The sequence below is a fragment of the Cydia pomonella genome, chromosome 26, assembly GCF_033807575.1.
Source record: "Cydia pomonella isolate Wapato2018A chromosome 26, ilCydPomo1, whole genome shotgun sequence".
Classification (NCBI taxonomy): Eukaryota; Metazoa; Arthropoda; class Insecta; order Lepidoptera; family Tortricidae; genus Cydia; species Cydia pomonella.
In genome coordinates, this window is record NC_084728.1 from 1667683 (window position 1) to 1688900 (window position 21218).

Sequence of the window (21218 nt, forward strand, 5' to 3'; positions counted from 1 at the left end):
AAGTTGATCAAAATTGAACCTTATCGCTCTCAACCCAAGGTCTATGTGAGACAGAGACAGCATAGTCCTGTGGCATTGCGTATACATCTGATCCACTATGGCCAAGTCGAGTCCACCGTAAAGACGCCTTTCGGTCTAAGCTTTTAAGAGTGACAGTCATTCAATATTGAACGTTGCCGCTCCCAAACCAAGTTCTAGATCTGTCAACAGCTAAGTTCCACGTATTACTACAATTCTGGATTCAGTAGTCAAGACAAGAGTTGAAGTTGATCAAAATTGAACCTTACCGCTCTCAACCCAAGGTCTATGTGAGACAGAGACAGCATAGTCCTGTGGCATTGCGTATACATCTGATCCACTGTCCATGGCCAAGTCGAGTCCACCGTAAAGACGCCTTTCGGTCTAAGCTTTTAAGAGTGACAGTCATTCAATATTGAACCTTGCCGCTCCCAAACCAAGTTCTAGATCTGTCAACAGCTAAGTTCCACGTATTACTACAATTCTGGATTCAGTAGTCAAGAGTTGAAGTTGATCAAAATTGAACCTTAACGCTCTCAACCCAAGGTCTATGTGAGACGGAGACAGTACAGTCCTGTGGCATTGCGTATACATCTGATCCACTGTCCATGGCCAAGTAGAGTCCACCGTAAAGACGCCTTTCGGTCTAAGCTTTTAAGAGTGACAGTCATTCAATATTGAACCTTGCCGCTCCCAAACCAAGTTCTAGATCTGTCAACCGCTAAGTTCCACGTATTACTACAATTCTGGATTCAGTAGTCAAGACAAGAGTTGAAGTTGATCAAAATTTAACCTTACCGCTCTCAACCCAAGGTCTATGTGAGACGGAGACAGCACAGTCCTGTGGCATTGCGTACACATCTGATCCACTGTCCGTGGCCAAGTCGAGTCCTCTGTAAGGACGCTCGCTGAGGAAGCAGTTGTCAGAGCCGTGTGAGTTGGAGTACCTGCAACAACAAAATAAAGATTTTTAATAGAAAAAAAAACTGTTTAAAATCTTCCTTTGTGAAGTTCAAGTGTCAACATATCAGGATGACCTGGATCAAAGAGAATTTTAAATAGAGGTGGATTATCAAAGAAAACTTTATAGCTACAATAAATTTACTGCCATCTTTCGACACATGATTAAAACTTAAAGAACGCCATTTGACTTTGATCCTTATTATTTCACTTATATGTGTTAAATTTGTTAAATAGCAAAAAGTGTCGTTCAAAAAGTTGACTATCAAAGAAAACTTTATAGCTACAGTAAATTTACTGCCATCTTTCGACACATGATTAAAACTTAAAGAACGCCATTTGACTTTGATCCTTATTATTTCACTTATATGTGTTAAATTTGTTAAATAGCAAAAAGTGTCGTTCAAAAAGTTGACGATCTACATCTATTTCGAATTCTTTTTGCCTGGACGCATTCAACAACAGGGTTCCTAGCCGAGATGACAAACGTTAGCTCCGTGGCGAGCGATACGGTAGTCTCTCCTTATCACTCTTCCATATTATTGCGACAGTGACAGTTGCATTGGAGAGTAAACGATTGGCATATTGTCAACGCACCCTGGGCAGAATTATGTTCCATCAACAGGAAGTCTGTGAAGCTTATGCCCAGCAGTGGGACACTTTATTGGCTATAAAAATTTACCGATAACTGTAGGAGACACATTTGAACTCTCTCTCCTCGAAGCAAGCCGCCTCACATTCGAGAACGTTGTGGGCCAGGAGGGATCTTCTGATGGAGCCCGTGCTTAGGGACAGGCCGGGGCGACGCTCGGATGTGCACTCTGGCCCTGAATAAAAAAATACACAAATGTACAGTAAATGTCTCCCACCAGCTTTAATTGCAGGGCTCGATTCTACTCACTAAATCGAGCTACTTCTCATAATTTTAATAATTTTTTGGCTTTTCCATAAAAAACATTGATATCTGATCAGCCAAAATGTATGAAAAAGCCAATATATTTTTCGCAATTTCGGGGTTGCTCCCGTAATAAAAAGCTCTGCATTTAAAACCCCATGATGGGAGAGAAAAAATGTGCAGATTAGTTGTAGAAATTAATCATTTTTTTAACTGTCGCGCTTTCCCAGACCTCTACGCTCCCTAAAGCTAAAGTACTGTATAAACATGATGCCTTGGTTTGAAACCCAACTCGTACAAAATTAGATAAAGTAGGTATTACATGTTAATATTTTTCATTTCCTTTTTTTTGCGGGACGTGCCACATTACTATCTATAACTTGTAATGTCGTACGTCCACAATGAAAAATTTACCGATGATCAACTCTGGCGAACCTCGGACTCGAAACCACATATTTGGATTGCCGGTCAAACGCATTACCAATTTAATCAGCTAACCTCCAGTCACTCACCGCGAATTTAACCCAACACACATGTATATTCAACAATGATCTTACCTTTCTTAGGAGGTCCATAACTCGGCTTATAAAAGTTGGACTCCCCATAATCCAGTCCATTCCCCGTACCCGAGTTGTTCCACCTCCCCCTCTTCCAGGAGCCGTAGGAGTAGGGATGGATCTCGTCGTCTCCGTCTCTTCGTAGGTCGTTGTAGTTGAAGTCGGTTTTGAAGCCCCAGGGTCGGACGCCTGCAAATATGGAACATACTGCTAGTTTAACAGTCCAGACGCAGTTTATTTATTTAGTACAAATTTTATTTTGACACTTGGAGAGAATTTACACCTTCAAATTTTATTAGTATTAGTACTCTGACATTGGGGACCTTTTACATCTCCAGATTTAAAGTGTTTTTAACCATAGAGACTATACATCTCTATTGTATTGTAGTAATTATTTATTTTAAGATTATTATAATGTAATGTTTACCCAGGTATTGGCTGTTGTATTTATAAATGTTGTTATGTATTTTTCATGTCACTATATTATGTTACTATAAATGTTGTATTGACTTGTAAAAGAGCCCTTGAGGCCTACTTGCAGAATAAATTTTTGATTTTTTTTTAATTTTTAATTTGAATACTTAAATTTAAAGTTTGGATAAAGTTAAACTATTTATATAATAAACAATTTATATAATGTCGCCTCTGGAGTTGCAGGCCTCCATATGCTACTCCATCCATCCATCCATGCGTCCATATACATAAGGAATTTTAAATACATCCCAACGACTCCAACCCTTTTTGTTTGTGGTTGTGGTTTGAATCCCTGGACAATCGCGTATAGTTGAAGGATATTCTTTAGTACCAGTAATTCTTGTAAAAAGTGTTTTTGACGTAGCTCTCATATCTTCAATGGACGAATTAGGTAAAGCAGTGATAAATAGAGAATGTGCCAATGATGTCACTATTTTTAAAATAAGGAAAAAACGCTTATATATTAACGACACCAATCATGTGACATTTAAGAGAAAATTTGGAGTACTTTTGATATTTCACCGACACCTGTAAAATTTCTACGGCTTTATGCATTAAAAGTTGAATGTCCAATTTGGCCCTTTTGTTTTCTATGAATTTAATAAAAGCTGTTGTAATTGCAATTATTAACGAATTAAAACTATGTTTTTTTGCTCCAGTCATGGGATGTATGTCGCTGCTAATTACTTTCAAACTAATCAATTTCAATGAAAAAATAAACTTAAGCAGCTCTAACTAACTAACTAACTATTGTGGCGCAGTGATCCAAAGAGGGTCTTGGCCTCCAAAACGAGAGAACGCCACCTGTCCCGATCCTGTGCCACTTCCTGCCAGTTATCGGCTTTGAGTTGGCACAGATCCGCCTGTACACTGTCGCTTCAGCGGTATCTGGGCCGACCCACTGGACGGCGACCAGTCGGTCGTCCCAAATAAGCTCTCTTAACACCTCGATCCTCACCCATCCTCAGTAAATGGCCGAAACCAGCGAAGTCTGTGGCATTTGGTTTCGCCGATGATATTGGGTTCGGCCACTAACTCCTCGATTTCGGCATTCTTACGGATCCTCCAGGTGCCGTCATCTCTCTTGATAGGTCCCAGGATCTTCCGTAACACCTTTCTTTCCGCTACCAGGAACTGACTCTCTTCTTTCAGTGTTAGTGTCCAAGCTTCGTAGCTCTATTGCTCTTAATTTTTTATGGTCAAATGTTGCCTGAGTTTAAAAACTGATGGTAAAATATTTTACAGGATTTATCTATACCATCCCATTACTGGTGCCAGTCCCATCTTAGGGCATCTTACTATAATGAAAATAATGACCGCCTTGGACAAGACTCGGACTTTGATATCCTGGCGAGAGTTCGAGTCTCACTCGAGGCAATGATTTACTTTCATTTTTCCTAAATAAACTTGTAAGACATTTGGCTACCTTGCTCGAGATCCGAATCCGTCGACAGTCTCCAATAGTTGATGGACTTGTGATAGTCGTTCCGATTTTTGTAATAGGTGTCGCCACCGTACACACCGCCGTATTGGCCCCATGCCTGGTCGTCGTTGCTGCGGCCTAAGCCTGAAAAAAAAAACAATAGTAGTTAATAGTTATAAATTGGGGTACCCCTTTTCATTCAATTGTCAAAAGGGCTACTGTTGGCTTCGGCTTCGCATACGCCTCCTAAATGTCTGGGACACCATTGTCTCGTGTACGGGAAAGACACACTATAATAGAAATTTTATGTGACAGGCAGAAATAGCATTTTATAGAAATGTTCATGTTCCATCCTAGACTGCATCGGCACTTTCCATCAGGTGAGATTGTGGTCAAATGCTTACCTTTTAATAATAAAAAAAAAGTATTGTATACAATAGTGATATAATCAAGCTTTTCAATCTCGTTCCTTACTTAGGCTACTCGGCTTCATTGCCTAAACACGGTACTCGACTGAAAAGCTCTTTATCGTATCACGATTGTATATAATACTTTTTCTACGATTTTTTAATTTTATAACCTAAATAATTAATGAAAAATGGTAGTTATCTCTGTAGACAAAAATGTAGTAAAAAAGACACAAACGCGCGACTATTATCGCCCGTTTAGTTTTTTTTATAGGAGCGCGGCGGCACGTGATACGTAATTTTTTTATAGTTGACTACAGCGTATCGAAATGAATATTATAGATGAGTTGGGAGCCCATAGGGGCATGAGAAGTACGCAAGTATAGTTTTGTATACGAAATCTTTGAATTCAACCATAAAGTCGACGACTACAAAAAAACATAAAATAGAACAATAAACTCGACTCAAATGTCAACCGAACTTTATAAAAATAATAGTAATTGAAATATAAAAATGTATTTGAATATGAACCTAAAATAATGAAATAAATCATTTAAGAATATAATACAACAATAATGGCCATTTAAGACACTTTATTTTATCTGGGCTTCCATGGAGTTTGAGGGTCTAAAGAGATGTTTGATTTATTTAATCTAACTTACCAATCTGATATGGGATGTAGAACTGATCCTCATATCTCCTGTGTCCTGGACGTCCCGGACGTCCCGGTTGCCGGTCATCATAGAACCTGTCCTGATGACTGGAGCCGTGGAAGTCCAGCCTGTCCCAACTTGGAGCCCAGGAGGCTGCAGCAGGCTGCGAGGGTTTTGAGGAGAGGTAACCAGAGTGAAGAAGACCTGGAAATATTTAGATTTCACTTTGAAAAAAGCCGATGAATTAGTTAGATTTTGCCAGGAAAATTCCATAGCAGACTTCCTTAATATATTTAAATAGAGGCAGTAGTGTGGATGTGTACCATTAACCAAAGTCTTTAAAGACTACCTAACTGGGTCCAATTCGCGAGATTCCCAATCTCAATAGCAAAGAAAAATAAGAAAGCAGAAGTTCTGGCAGTGGTCTTCGCTTTATGTCATAAACACAAAAATCACTCAAACGTCAAGATCCCGGGTCCAAGGCAGCTAATGTAAACCTTATTCAAAAGTGTGAAGGTGACTTTAGCAGCGTCCACCATAACACCTATAGTCTCTGGCGCTGTGAGCATGAGTAGTAACGACTACTTTAGGTGTTCTTGGCGTTCAAAAGGTTAAAAGAACAGACGCGGAAAAATTATGGATAATGGACATTTAATATGACACGATAACTCCCTTGAAACTATTCTGGAGGGGCGGATAGGACCCAAGCGAGGTAAAGGAAAACCTAGACGCAGTTACTTAGACCAAGCGAAAGAAAAAGTAGGCGTCGTGTTGCATAAAAAAGTCAAAGAGCTGGCGCAAGATAGGAAAAGCTGGATACTCCACCGACAAGAGAATAACTCATAATGAGAATAGTTCATAATGATGTTGGTTTAAAAGATGGAATATTGAGACAAGGTCAATGCGGGGAAGACTGGCATATAAAATTTATTGCAGGGAAGAACGTCAGAGGGCGAGAACTCTTCTATTTAGGTACGTACGCAGCACAGGTACAGTCTCTTCTTCTTCCTCGCGTTGTCCCGGCATATTGCCACGGTTCATGGGAGCCTGGGGTCCGCTTGACAACTAATCCAAAGATTTGGCGTAGGCAATAGTTTTTACGAAAGCGACTGCTATCTGACCTTCCAACCCAGAGGGTAAAACTAGACCTTATTGGGTTTAATCCGGTGTCCTCACGATATTTTCCTTCACCGAAAAGCAACGGGTAAATATCAAATGATATTTCGTACATAAGTTCGGAAAAACTCATTGGTACGATCCGGGGTTTGAACCCGCGACCTCCGGATTGCAAGTCGCACGCTCTTGCTGCTAGGCCACCAGCGTTGTTGTTGTAGCTTAGGTACAGTCTGTCGCTCAAAAATAAAGTGATGCATTACCTGGTCCTCTTAGAGACTCGGGGCAGTTCGGCTCCAAGCTGTTCCGGTCTATCTCATAGAAGTCGTAGTCCTTATCGTCAACAAAGTCCCGGCGAAGGTCGAAGGCTTCGATGGGCTTGGTCATCAGCTCGCAAAGACCTTTACCGCGGAAGGAGGGGTCCAATCTGAAACAAAAATTAAAACCTGTTTATTTCCTGAAAACCTCTAAATTGTACGCGTAATCATGGATCATCAAAGGAATCATTGGAATATATTTTTGATGTGTTATAAATTGATGTGGCCTGGAAATGGGTTAAGAATGTTGACCTTTACCATGAACACAATAGGTAATTAACTAAACAACCAACTGGAGAAATACCTCCACCTTACAGAAAACCGCAGCCACATAACACTGGACTCAACTCTTAGCGATGTGTTCCTGTCGGTGAGTAAGGTTGACAGAGCTTCACGAGGGTGCGGAGTGTTAGGGTCAACAACGCGCATGTAACACCTCTGGAGTTGCAGGCGTCCATAGGCTACGGAGACTACTTACCATCAGGCATTAAAAAAAACTAGATTAAAACGGATTTCGTTTTCAGAACTGAAACAATTCGCCGCCATTTAGAACTTCTTTGTTATTAGTTCGATTGCAATCTAAATCACTATCTAAGGGCCGTGAGTAACATGGAAGGTCAAAGTCAGTTCAACAAATACATACAAATTACGTATCTATCATCATCACGTCATAAAGTAGAGTAACCTTGCGGATGACCCAATTTTATACAATTTGTGTTTGATGATGATTCAAGAGGCCAATTCAGACTTATAATTTGATATAAAAATGATATCACTTTGCTATCATTCGCCCGTGTGTCTCTTTCGCACTAAGGCTACTTTTTTGTTTGTTTTGTTTGACTTGGGGGTACACTGCCTGCTGTGTTCAGATTTTTTTGAGCACCTTGGCCGCTCCGATATATCTGATGGCGACTGTACGAACACATACGAGCGCATTGCAGTTGCAAATGATAATAAAATAACATAATTACAGTACATATGATGCTACTTTTCCGCACTAGTGCGTAAATTAGCACATTATGTAACTATGTCGAATACTCCCTTCGTTCGTGTTTTAATGTATTATTACGAATTTCCTATTTTTATCAAAATGCAAGTTCGAAGTGGGATCCAAGCTGATTGAGAAAAATGGCGCGATCCGATAGTGTTTGTACACTCAAAGAGAATTTGAAATAGAGGTGGATGGAGCGGCAGCTGACGTCCACGAGGGTTCATCACACCTAGCCGTTAACCACTACACGAGTTTTCGCCCGGGAGGCGATTGGTCATGGAAATCTGTTCCTGGTCTACTGTGTCCTGAGCTAGGAAGCCCCAGTACAACCCAGTTTCGCTATATTAGTTTCTCAATCAAACTGATACACATTGTACTGAGAATTACATTGAAATTTACAGATAGTTGTGTCTATCTTAACTTAAATGTTTTTATTTCTAAGTTGCGTGTGTACGAGTGTTTGTTTATATGTAAGCCGTATGTGTGTATGCGAGTGTTAGTGTGTAAAAATGATTATAAAATATATGTGACGTAAATATAGTTAATAATTATTTTACTAGAAAAATACCCATCATTAGCAATCTCGTGTTATAGAGTAACCTTGTTGGTGACCTGATTTTGAGCATTATGCGTAATCGCTCGACGGTTGACGATTGGACCTACTGCGAACCTCGAATATCGTATCGTTATCTGCGTCTCGCTTCAATATGATAATAATTTAATTTGATAATTTTGACATATCAGAATATTATAATAATAATTTAATTTAATTTATTGGATATTTGAATTGTTTTGATTATTTTTATACTTTTTTATGTTAACTGTATTGAATTTGATTATTATTATTTATTATCTTAATTGTACTGAAATTGACATAGACCTAATTATATATTGTATTACCTTTTGACTTGTAAAATTTGTAATTTTATCAATAAAGGAATATGAATATAATATGAATATGATGCCAAGTGCGATAAAGAGGAAAGTAGCCAAATCGATTTTGCGTAATCGTTCTACACACAAACAATTTTTTTAATACTACAGTATGTAACAGAACGAAAGGCAAAGAATGAGACCCATGTTTAGGTCATACTGAGCAACTTTTACTATGGGACCAATCCCGAAATCGGGGAAAAAAAATCGTATCTCCCATAGGAAATTTCCACATCAGACCAGCAAAATTTATGAAACAGACAAATTTTTGCGATTTCAGGGTTTGCCTTGCTTATTCTGCTTGTATTTATAAAGGAAGCCGATTCTGCATTTTAATGGTGATTATGAATACATATTATTTTGATACGACGTTGACCGTCAATCAGTGTTAGTTAATTACACTTGTTTTTTTCGTGAGCGCCAATTAGTGTGTGTATGTTAGTTAGTAGTTCACAATATTCAAAGAAATGCATTTCGGTGGTGAGAAAATGCAATTTCAAGTTGTCTTACTAAGCATCTCGCTCACACTTATTGATGGTTGTGAGACGCCTGATGATACGACTCAAGGTCGTATCCAGGGGTGAATTTAATACCCTAGGGCCATAGTACAAAGAGTGAGGAAGTAGGTTATCTTCATATAAACGAACCGCGCGCGGCTTGTATTTGTGAGCCATAGTATCTCTGCGTCGCACACTCAAACAAAATCTCCACCCGTTTCTCAGTGCGCCAGTCGGGGCTTTTGTTTGAGTGTGCGTGCGGCGATGCATAGATACTATGGCGCACACATACAAGCGGCGCGCGGTGCATTTGTATGAAGATAACTTACTTCCCCACTCTTTGTACTATGCTAGGGCCAAGGGGGCCATGGCCCGGGGCTGCGAATGGCGGAGCATGCCCCACGTTTCCAGAAAAAAAAAAACGAAAAATAATGCATTTGTGCTTAAATATGGAGCGGCTCAGGACCACTGGCCCAGGGCGCCAAATATAAAAATACACCCCTAGTCGTATCAACACAAGCTGACAACCCAAACAAAAATGATAAATCAGAATTGACCTCCAGCTTTGATATACATAGCAATCTTTATTCGCGTACGAAGTGCCGACAATTATAATGGTCAATGTCAAAGTGTCATTGTATGCACTCAGTGCATTTTGTGATTCTTGCAATTATATGTCGGAGAACGGATGAATTGTGCCATCTATAGGGAGCGTGCATGAACTGTAGGAGGCAGCACAGAAGCCGTCAGATTTTTGGCGCGAGGCGTAAATGTGATGTTTTTTGTTCCGATGTAGCCCACAAGATGGCAGAACCTACTATGCACAAGAAAACATGTGACGTGTACATGTGCATGTTTATGGTTCCGATTCAGGCCACAAGATAGCAGACCCTCCAACGCGCAGTCCCTATCGCCTTTGAGAGGAGTTTCATCATGCCATATTTGACAAATAGAGCAAACTAGGGTGTTACAGTACACCTGAGTGGTGTTCGACGCAGTTCCGCCAAGGCGTCGTAGAGTACGCTGTCAAAAAAATTGAAATCCAGAACAATTTTTTTTTTCTTATGGGACTTTATTACACAAATTGACTAAGTCCCACAGTAAGCTCAATAAGGCTTGTATTGAGGGTACTTAGACAACGATATATATAATATATAAATATTTATAAATACTTAAATACATAGAAAACACCCATGACTCAGGAACAAATATCCATGCTCATCACACGAATAAATGCCCTTACCAGGATTTGAACCCGGGACCATCAGCTGAACAATTGAAGTTATGCTGTCAATCAATCTTCAGACAAACTAGAGCGTTCGGGCTTTCTCGGCTCCGTTCGGGTCGGCATTGTTCCGAGCAATTATTAGGGTTGGCACAACTTGACGTCCCTTTACGTGCACAACCACAGAAAAGATAATTACATGAATTTTGACAACCCTAAATAGCCGAAAGGTATAATTCCATACATTAGAAAGCAACAACTTGATTTGGCCCTGAATCGCTGTCAAACTTCGATTTTGTAGGAAGTTTCCTTTCTGTGCGGAACTATTAGGTATTTATTCTAAGAACGAACGGGAGAAGATGACATCAATGGCGGTTCCTGGGGCAAACCCACTGGCTTGCTTACGAGTTACGATAAGAAATGTAACGTGTGCTGAACAGACTGTGTGTTGAACATCGTATTTCATTGAAAGTCCTCGTCTTCCACGTTTGAAGTTTCTGTTGTGTTGTCTCTAATATATATTGTATCGTTTTTAAACTAATACATATATTGTATCGTTTTTAAACGAAATATCGTCCCGTTTATACAAAGAGACACTGAGAAATCCTATCCTATTACTATTCCATTCCTATTTAATCGAACTTTATTTTTGTATTTTGGAAAAACTTATTTATAAGAAAATTCCTTCTCTGATAAAACCAACGGAAGATAACCAAATAAATGAAGACTCACGCTAGGCCCGGCTCCCAGGCCCGGGTCGAGGCGTCCGATCCGTCATATTCTATGACGTCAATCAATCAATCAATCAATCAAATATTTATTGATAAAATATAAGTATTTTACATGTCAACACTTTACAGCTAATGGGATTACACATATTATTATTTATCTAATTAAAACATTACTTATCTAGGGTACATCATTATCTTGAGCTAATCAAAAATTTTAATTTATTTTAATTCAAATTATACCGACTATATTTTATTCTTGCATTTAAAAATAAATATAAAAAGACTAATATAAATAGTAACTTATTTTATAACATGTAATATATAACTACTTTATTATTAAATCTAACATATATAAATAAATAACTATCTTACAATTAATATTATTTAATGCTATATAATATAACTCCTATTTTCATGGAGCTTGGGCAAGCAATCAGGTGGTCACAGAGGTCCGAAAGAAATCATCCACCGAGTATAGTGCATCAGAAATTAACTTTGCCTTTAGCTTGTTCTCGAATGATCGACTATTACATGCGCTTCTAATGTCATCCGGTATTGCATTATACACCTTCGGGCCGATTGAGTGCAGCAGTTTTTTTGATTTTGCCAGTCTAGTCGGGGGTGGTCGCAACTTATGTCTCTGCCTTGTGTTACGATTGTGGGCATCTCCGTAGGTCGAGAATTGATCCAAATGAGTTCGTACATATTTTGCAATTTCCAGGATGTACAAACTTGGTAATGTCAGTATTTTGTACTCCTGGAACAGATTTCTAACGTCACGTCTGATTGGTTATCAAGTAGTCCTTTCCATAGAAAACAAAGCACTGGAAGTTCCGGCCCTCCTCAAAATCCAAATCATCCTTAAGTTTTTTTTTATTAAAAACTGATCGGCGATTGGCTCTAGTCACACCTGATGGAAAGTGAAGACAGGGCCTAAGATGTGCTCACCAGTTCAGTAGTAGCCTATTCACTCTTGCTTTAAAGAGACCGAGGTCATACTCGTATTTATCAGGGAATACAGATAAGTAATAAAATATTCTTAATTGCACAAACAATTATACATTTTACATACATGTAAAACTACAAATAAATATACACAGATGGTTAACAGATGGCTTAAACTTGATCAAGGCAAAAAAGCCTAGTTTTTGACCCACCTAGAAACTGGTTTTTTGGAAAAGGAATATTCCACACTATCTGAAACATTTAGGGCCTGTTTCACAATGTCAAAGTAAAGTATTCGATACTAGCTAATTAACAAATAAATTAACTGCCAGATAAAATTTAACCTATCTACAGTTAAGCTTATTTGAAGATTGTGAAGCGCCAACGATGATTTTATTCGTCAGATAAGTGGCAAGTATCTTATCTGGGACTTAACTTGGACATTGTTACACAGGCCCTTAGGGTCTGTGTGAACAGTAAGTGATGTTATATTTAGCCTGTACTGAATTAACTGAAACGGTCCAAAATCTTCAAAATCCACGCATCAGATATTACAAAAGATGTGGATTTTTAGAATACCCATACAATATGACAGCCATTGGTATTGATTCAGTAGGAAATAAAAAACAGCCTCCAACCGAAGTATCGGGCATAGCATCAGCATTGTTTTAACGATCACCTTGGGATAACACTACTGTAGAGTTGCTAGAAACTTTGTAAATAGACATAGGTACGTTTTAATGTTAAATTTGACCTTATTAGTACATACAATCCAGCGACGGAACATACATTTATTGACCGATCGGGCGCCCCAGGTACCGCTGGTGTGATGTCGTGGAGGCGGACCTGCGTCGGCTGAATGCCAATCCATGGCAGGAAACCGCGCTGGATCGGGACAGGTGGCGTTCTCTCGTTTCGGAGGCCAAGATTCTTTTTGGATCGCTGAGCCAAAGCAGTTAGTTAGTTGGTTAGTTATTCATAGTGTTGGGTTCCTGCCGGTGATAGAGCAAGATCCCAGAGCCGCCAGACCTTACTTATTTTCTCATGACTAAAATGTACGGGATAATATACTGTTAGTATTTACTTTTAATGTCTGCATACTTGATATATTGGCCCGACGGCCATTTGTCCGGTACAAGGTGCTAAAGGTAGGTAAAAGTATTACTAACTTTTCTTTAATTCTCATGGCTGATTTTTATGTACGTTTTAGAAAATGTTGTTAAAAATTGGTAATCAACATTGCCAGACCATTTCCGCCGACGGTAACTAAGGTAGAAGTACGAGTACTAGTGTTCGACGCTGCACTAGTCACCGACATGGGCACTTTATTTCATAGAAATATAGGCTAAAGTTGAACAACGAAGCTTTTTAATTAATTTATTTGATAATTTTAATGTAATTTAATTGATAATTTTGATTTAATGTAATGAATAATGTTAATTTAATTTATCCGTATTTTTAATTTAATTTAATTCTTATTTTTATTTTATTTTTTGTAATTTATATGTAAATATTTTGATTGTTTGTTGTTTTGTGTTTTTGTATTACCTATGGATCTAGTCCGAAATAAATGCTTTTTATTAATTTATTTTATTTATTTTTCTGTATTCGAACTTAATCCTTGTCACTTTGACAAAAGTGGGCCAAAATGCTAACGGAATGGTGGCCGCTTTCAGACGAAAGGAGTGCCTGGCGTCCGTTGGCTCGTTGGGTGGACGACATTCGGAAGACTGCGGGTCACTTCTGGATGAGATTGGCTCGGGACCGGGATAAGTGGCGTACTAGAAGAGAGGCCTATGCTCAGCAGTGGGCGATAAAAGGCTGATATGATGATGATGATAAAGTGCCCATGTCGAGTACTAGTGCAGCGTCGAGCACTAGTACTTCTACCTTATTACCAGACGCTTTAAAGCTGTCAAAAAATATTGTAACTTATATTCTCACTCTTGATTTTTATATATGATAATCAGGGAACTATTACAAACCATTTTGTAAATAGCCAGACCTATTGGATTGGACCATCCATCCCCCAGACCCACATAAAGTTTATATAAGTGTCTGTGTGAAACTTTATAATAGTCTTTGAACTTAATATAGTTAAAATTTAAAAACAAAATGTATACTTCTAATTTGCCCACCTGTGCATAATTATGTGTATGCATTTTCTTAAGATTCGCACGTTAAATTAAATAAACACGGATTCTAACTGGATATGAACTCCAATTTAAACCGTATCTCTATAAATTTAAGGTTGAATTTAGAACGAAGTATGATATGCAAAGTATCAGTTAGCGGTTATGACATGCGCACACGCATAGAATCATGTGAGAAGATTTGTATCAGGTTAGGACTACTTAGGACCTAGGCTTACGCGAGGCCAGGGCTGGCACGTCGGAGTTTTTTTTTTTAATTTAGATTTATTTCTTTCTTAATATTAAATTACAATATAAATTATTTCAAGCTAATCTATATGAATTCTAATCTATAATCTAATATATGAACCGAGCAATTATTAGAATTGGCATAACTTGACGGTCTTATGCGTGCACGACCACAGGTGAGATAATTACATGCATTTTGATAACCCTAAATAGCCGGAACGGATGGTTACATACATTAGAAAGGGACACCATAATTCGGCCCTGAATGGCTGTCAAACTTCGGTTTTGTAGGAAGTTTCCTTTCTGTACGGTAGTACCGTTTCTTATTCTGTGGTATCAGCAGGCAGCCCTAAGTGCCCGCAGTAGTAAGTACGAGTACTATAGTATAGTAATAGTAACCTAGTTGCTTGCGCAGCGTGAGAGAAGGGCCGCATCCGATCGCTTTTGTATTATCCTACCTGTAGTACTACCTGTACTACCCATGTCATGCACTATCCAATCGTAAGATACGATTCCACTTTGTTTCACTTATTCGACTTAATCTGTAAGAAGATGGACTGGGACTGATTTATAAAACATTTGATCCGATGTATAGATTCAAATTTACACTGATTGATTCAGGAGACGTGAGCAGGATCAAGCCTGCATATTTAGTAAGTTATCAGTAACTGTTTCGTACCAGTATTTGTGAGATTCATGTTAACGACCGGGTTGGCCTAGTGGGTAGTGACCCTGCCTACGAAGCTGATGGTCCCGGGTTCAAATCCTGGTAAGGGCATTTATTCGTGTGATGAGCATGGATATTTGTTCCTGAGTCATGGGTGTTTTCTATGTATTTAAGTATTTATAAATATTTATACATTATATATATCGTTGTCTAAGTACCCTCAACACAAGCCTTATTGAGCTTACTGTGGGACTTAGTCAATTTGTGTAATAATGTCCTATTAATTTTTTTTATTTTTTAAAATTATTTTTTCAGTTCAATAAATATGGTTTATTATATTTAAGACATTTATGGTCACCCTTTTTTGATCACCTCATTCAATTTGAACAAGTGACAAATTGAATGTCATCGGAGTCTGGTTACTTTTGAAAAATCGTATAGGGACCGTGCGCGTCGGAGGATCTGCCATCTTGTGGCCTGAATCGGAACAATAAACATGTACATTCACACGTCACGTGTTTTCTTGTGTATAGAAGGTTGTCCAGAGGCATTACATGCGCGTTGCCGACCCTTTAAAAACCTGTACACTCCTTTTTTGAAGAACCCCATACTATAGACCCTCGGGAAAACCTCGGCAGGAAGCTCATTCCACAGCCGAAGCGTTCGCGGGAGGAAATTCCTCTTAAACCGCACAGTACGCGACCATTTAGGTTCTAGGGTGTGAGGATGAACACCCTGCCGACGGCGAGCGGTGCGGTGATAGAAAGCAGCCGTTGGCATCATGTCAAACAATTCTTCAGAGCACAGCCCATTGTACAAGCGGTAGAACGCACACAAGGAGGCAAAGTCTCTCCTTAGACTTAAAGGTTCAATACCGCTTATGAGTTTGAGAACTAGAAAAGTTAAATAGAAACTTGTAACATAGTACAAATACATAGTACAGCCAATTATCACATTAGTTATGGTATAGGAAAACATTGCCCATTCTAATATTATCCACAATCTGAACTTGCTCAAACAATTCCCACAGAGCGTTCACACCATTGTAGCCGGAGGCTGTGACCTTAATTTAATAATTTTAATAACTAAAATCTTTATTTGTTCAATGTTAATTATCGGCCCTTATAAGATCAACAACGCAATACCATTGATATATATCTAAGTATGGGCCTTACGGGCACTAAGAATGGTGCTAGGTCAGTGGTGTCACTCACGAATGATGGATATTATTCGATATCTCCCTCACGGGAGGTATGAGCGGCCGCTTCCGCCTTTCGGCTGTGGCGGGTCGCTCCCACCGATCGGTGGGGAGGTCAATTGGCCGTCGTTTGGACGACGGTGTGTGATGCTGGTACAGGCCAGCTCTTCGCTACCGATCGTTACCCAACCCCACTCAGCAATTCGAGCCAATCGTGCAGTCTAACGCAACTAGTTGCGACGATTGAGTTGTGATGCGAACTCATCAGCCAATCACGTTGTGGCGTTAGTCTGCACGATTGGCTCTAATTCGTGTGCGTGACACCGCTGTACTGGCCCCATTCTCATTGCCCGTGGGGCTCGTCCTTAGATATATGTCAATGCGTAATACTGAGATTGCAAATGGTTGCTAAGTCTGACCATTAGTTCTTTCGCACCAAAATACAATGAATAGAGCGAAAACACTTGAGGGAAAAGAAGAATGGTACTCTTTAGAGGCTGTTCTGAACTAATCTTCGCTGTGGCAGAAAAATGAAAGTGGACGGACCGTTAGTTGGCAGAGCACGACTAGTCTTTGGTCTCTACCCTAAGGATCCTTAGGATACCAATGAAATGATGAATCACAATGGGTTCGCGCTAAGCAAGTGGGTAGAGCATGATTATCTTTACTAACCTGTAGTCAAAACTCTCCAAATGGACAGACTTCAAGTCTCTCTTCGTACGTGGCTGCGGACGACGCGACAACTAGGACTCGAAGCAGATTGGTGGAAGATTTACTCTAATGGGAAGTAATCGTTGACATAATGTTTCTTGAATTAAGCAGCAGTGGCTTAAAGCATTCTTTCGGGTATGAAATGACTTCAGGTCTCTCGTAGTGTACTCTTCCTACAGTTGTGTGTCTGTCGATTGTGGTGAAATTTCCCTTACCCAATAAAATTAAATTCAAACCTTTTCCCAATAAAAAAATCGATCTCTTTAGAGTTCAGGTCTCTTCAAGGCAAGATTTTAGATGACTGAGCTGTTAGCTATATATTATATCTTCAGCATCACGTCAGTTTTTTATCGCATAAAATGTTGAAAACCGATATTGTTAACCTGTTAACTGCACCTGACCTGTTGATTGGATATGGAACTCACCTGTAGTTGAAGCTCTCGCAATGAAACCTCCTTTCTTCACCGCACTCCCGCCGACAATCTTCAAGTCTCTCGCAGTGCACCACTCTTCGGACGTGGCTGCGGACGGCGCGGCGACCGGCCAGTACTCGTCGGAAGCAGGCTGGTGGAAAAAGATATGTTACATGGTGTGGAAAGTAGGTTCAAGTTTATTGAACTCTTGTCTGTGTATGAGGATTAGCTCATTTATATGTAGCACAACCTAGGTTTGAACCAACCATTAACATATATCTAAGACCGAGCGTTACGGGCAAGAAGAATAGGGCCAGTACAGCGGTGTCGCGCACACGAATTCGAGTCAATCGTGCAGTCTAACGCCACAACGCGATTGGTTGATGAGTTCGCATCACGCGCGCGATTGGTAGCAAATAGTTGGGTTAGACTGCACGATCGGCTCGAAATCGTGAGTGACACCACTGAACTAGCATATCAGCCTTGACGTAGAGGCATATTCTGATTTTGATAACAGGATATAAATTATTCATTCATTCTTTAAAAATTATGGCTTCAGTCCCGTGGGACTATTTCACCAGTACGACTAAAATTGTACAGATAGTACAAGACAGTGTACGGTGATTTTATCAGCTCTTGTAAAGCGATAGCTGGACTAGGAGCACGTGGAATACCGGCAGTTCACTCCAAAATTATGGCTAAGCGCGTTTCAAGATTAATTCTCCATTCACTGCACACTACCACATTTGTTTCCTGTATAATAAGCTATCGATATAGGGACCGTGCGCGTTGGAGGGTCTGCCATCTTGTGGCCTGAATCGAAACCATAAACATACACATATACACATCACGTGTTTTCTTGTGCATAGTAGGTTCTGCCATCTTGTGGGCTACATCGGAACAATAAACATCACATTTACGCCTCGCGACAAATATCTGACGGCTCCTGTTCTGCCTCCTACAGTTCATGTACGCTCCCTATTACGTAAGTGACATTTCTTCAGCCAACAACGTCACTTTTGACCTGACAGATCAGATCCATAACTAATGCAGATCTTATTCATAACCTGTTGGACTTTGGTTGGTTGGTTTTTTGGTTGGACTCCGAATTTTGTATGAAAAACTTAAATTCACTATATTTTTTGAACTATGTTATCTGAAGCTACAATATACATACACATAATATAACGCACAACTCCGCACCCACGTTGAGCTCTGGCAACCTTATTCACCGGCAGGAACACAACACTATGAGTAGGGTCTCGTGTTATTTGGCTGCGGTTTTCTGTAAGGTAGAGGTACTTCCCCAGTCGGGCTTTGCTCTAGATTTGGAATGACATCCGCCGTGCTGTGCCCTATCACACAAAGCGAGATGACATTCATAGTGCCCATACCTCTCTTAACAATTTTTTTCCTAACTCTAATACTTTTCTCAAAAATGAAAGTAAACCGTCAATAGGGACATATTTCATGCTAAAAGGGGGGGTTGTGTCAGGGGGAGGGGACGCTAGTTTGCGTAAAGTAACATACCCAAAGGTACGAGTATCATACTACATTTGTTTCAAGCTGGATATAATTTTGTTTGACTTCCCCATACATTAGAACGGCGGTTCCTAACCTGCGGTGGCAGTATGGTTCCATTTTTATCACCTGTCACTATGCCCGTCACTTTCGCACTTATATACTTGTTAGAACGTGACAGGCATGGTAACAAATGATAAAGAGCCGACCATCTTAGCCCTACTGGGGGTAAAACTGGTATTTCACGGGGGTAATAAGCTTAATTAAAGATAACAAAGATAGACCTATAAGAAAGACTATTGATGATCATTGGGAAGAGGGGTAAAATCAGGATCCCTAGTTAGTCTTAGGGGTGACAGGACTCAAAAGGTTAGGAACCACTGCATTAGAACATAACTGTACGCCATTTTCAATCACACAGAGTGCCAATGTCATCTTTAATGTTATATTTAATATCAATGAACCACAATCAATCAATTTAATTATTAGTATTTCAATGATTTGACGACCAGTTTGGCCTAGTGGGTAGTGACCCTGCCTACGAAGCCGATGGTCCCGGGTTCAAATCCTGGTAAGGGCATTTATTCGTGTGATGAGCATGGATATGTGTTCCTGAGTCATGGGTGTTTTCTATTTATTTAAGTATTTATAAATTTTTATATATTATATATATCGTTGTCTAAGTACCCTCAACACAAGCCTTATTGAGCTTACTGTGGGACTTAGTCAATTTGTTATAATGTCCTATAATATTTATTTATTTATTAGTTATTATTTTAATGAACAATACAGGATGTTTATTTAGTCACCTGCAATAATTTACGGGGTGAATATATAGGTCATATTGAGCAACTTTTACTATGGGACCAACCCCGAAATCGCGGAATTTTTTTTTACTCTCCCATAGAAAATGTCAAGGGCATTATACAAGAAGTTACACCAGGAAAAGATGGGCGGATCCGAATGGTCAGGTTTTTTTTTTTTTTTTTATTATGCGTTTAAAATTTTGGGTCCAGTCCCCGCGAAGTGTACGGGCGGCTGGATCCGTAAGGTCTGTGGGATGTTTTATATCTCTTATGAATTAATTATGTGACACTGGGGTGATGTTGTGTTGTTATGAAAGGTGATGGTGGTAATGATATGAAGATGTATGGTGTAGATAAGTTGTTACATGTTGTTGAACTTTTTTAGATTGTTGATTATGGTCCTGGATAGTTTGCAAAATAAGGTCAATGTACTTTCTCTGCTAATGAGGTCTGGGAGGCTGAAAGGTTGAATTTGGAGATTATGACAGATGATTTCATGGTTGAATCTTGCTATGCTGAATTTTGGGCATGATCGTAGAAGGTGGTCTATTGTTTGTGGGCTGTTTCTGTCACAGGGGCAGAGATCGTCGGTGATAATTTTCATTCTTTTTAGGTATTTCTTGTGGTAGCCGTGTCCGGTGAGAATTTGGGTTAGATGGAAGGAAATGGTGGTCTTGTTCCGGAGCTCTTTGATGTTGTTAAGAGTTGGTAGCCAGTTCTTTAGGTGAGGATTAAAACCAGAACGGGGATACTTACCAGATCCGCCACACGCGTCGCTCACCTTCCGATAGGTGATGAGTGCTGCTAGTGCAGCACTAGGGGGGGGGGGGTATGTTCGCGATGCAAAATACTGTCTCATTAACAGCGTCAATGAATGTGTAAGAGCTGAGAGAGGTGCGGGGAGCAGGGGTGCATCTATTGCATGTCCGAACAAACCCGATTTGGTTCCGAATTCGATTCCGCGCCAGCCGCACGTCGCTTGCGCTCATTTTTTTTATACGTGTACCTACTTTCCGTTTTTATTTTCGAAAAATATAGTTTTTTTGCATTTTTCGGACTTTTCACTAGTGTTTTGACTCCCAGCCGTTACAAAAGCCAAAATGTATGAAACAGACAATTTTTTTTCGCGATTTCCCGGTTGGTACAGTCAGCAACAAAAGTAGCGGAACAAACAACGCTTCAAAAGTGTTTACCATTCTGTAACAGCTTAACAAAAAGGGATGGTTCCATATATAGAACAATGCAATACAATACTTATATATTATTATTTTATTCTTTAGTTAGGAGTATCCTTGAATTCGGAAGTGTAATTTGGACACCGCAATACCAAGTCCATATCGACCGTTTGGAGAGGATACAAAACATTTTTTTAAAATCGTTAA

At 39.6% G+C, this 21218-nt stretch overlaps 1 protein-coding gene across 2 annotated transcripts in view; it reads right to left on the reverse strand.

The window, feature by feature from the left end:
• LOC133532050 (uncharacterized) overlaps positions 1-21218 on the reverse strand; it is a 43033-nt gene that overhangs the window by 18862 nt on the left and 2953 nt on the right. Inside the window, exons 2-8 of one of the 2 annotated variants that reach the window (XM_061870540.1) lie at positions 17522-17660; positions 6764-6927; positions 5397-5591; positions 4331-4471; positions 2431-2637; positions 1661-1805; positions 817-965 (exon numbers count right to left, since the gene is read on the reverse strand). In XM_061870540.1, the coding sequence (XP_061726524.1) occupies positions 817-965; positions 1661-1805; positions 2431-2637; positions 4331-4471; positions 5397-5591; positions 6764-6927; positions 17522-17660 (1140 nt within the window). The remainder of the gene's footprint in view (positions 1-816; positions 966-1660; positions 1806-2430; positions 2638-4330; positions 4472-5396; positions 5592-6763; positions 6928-17521; positions 17661-21218) is intronic. The other variant, XM_061870541.1, reaches the window with a different exon arrangement.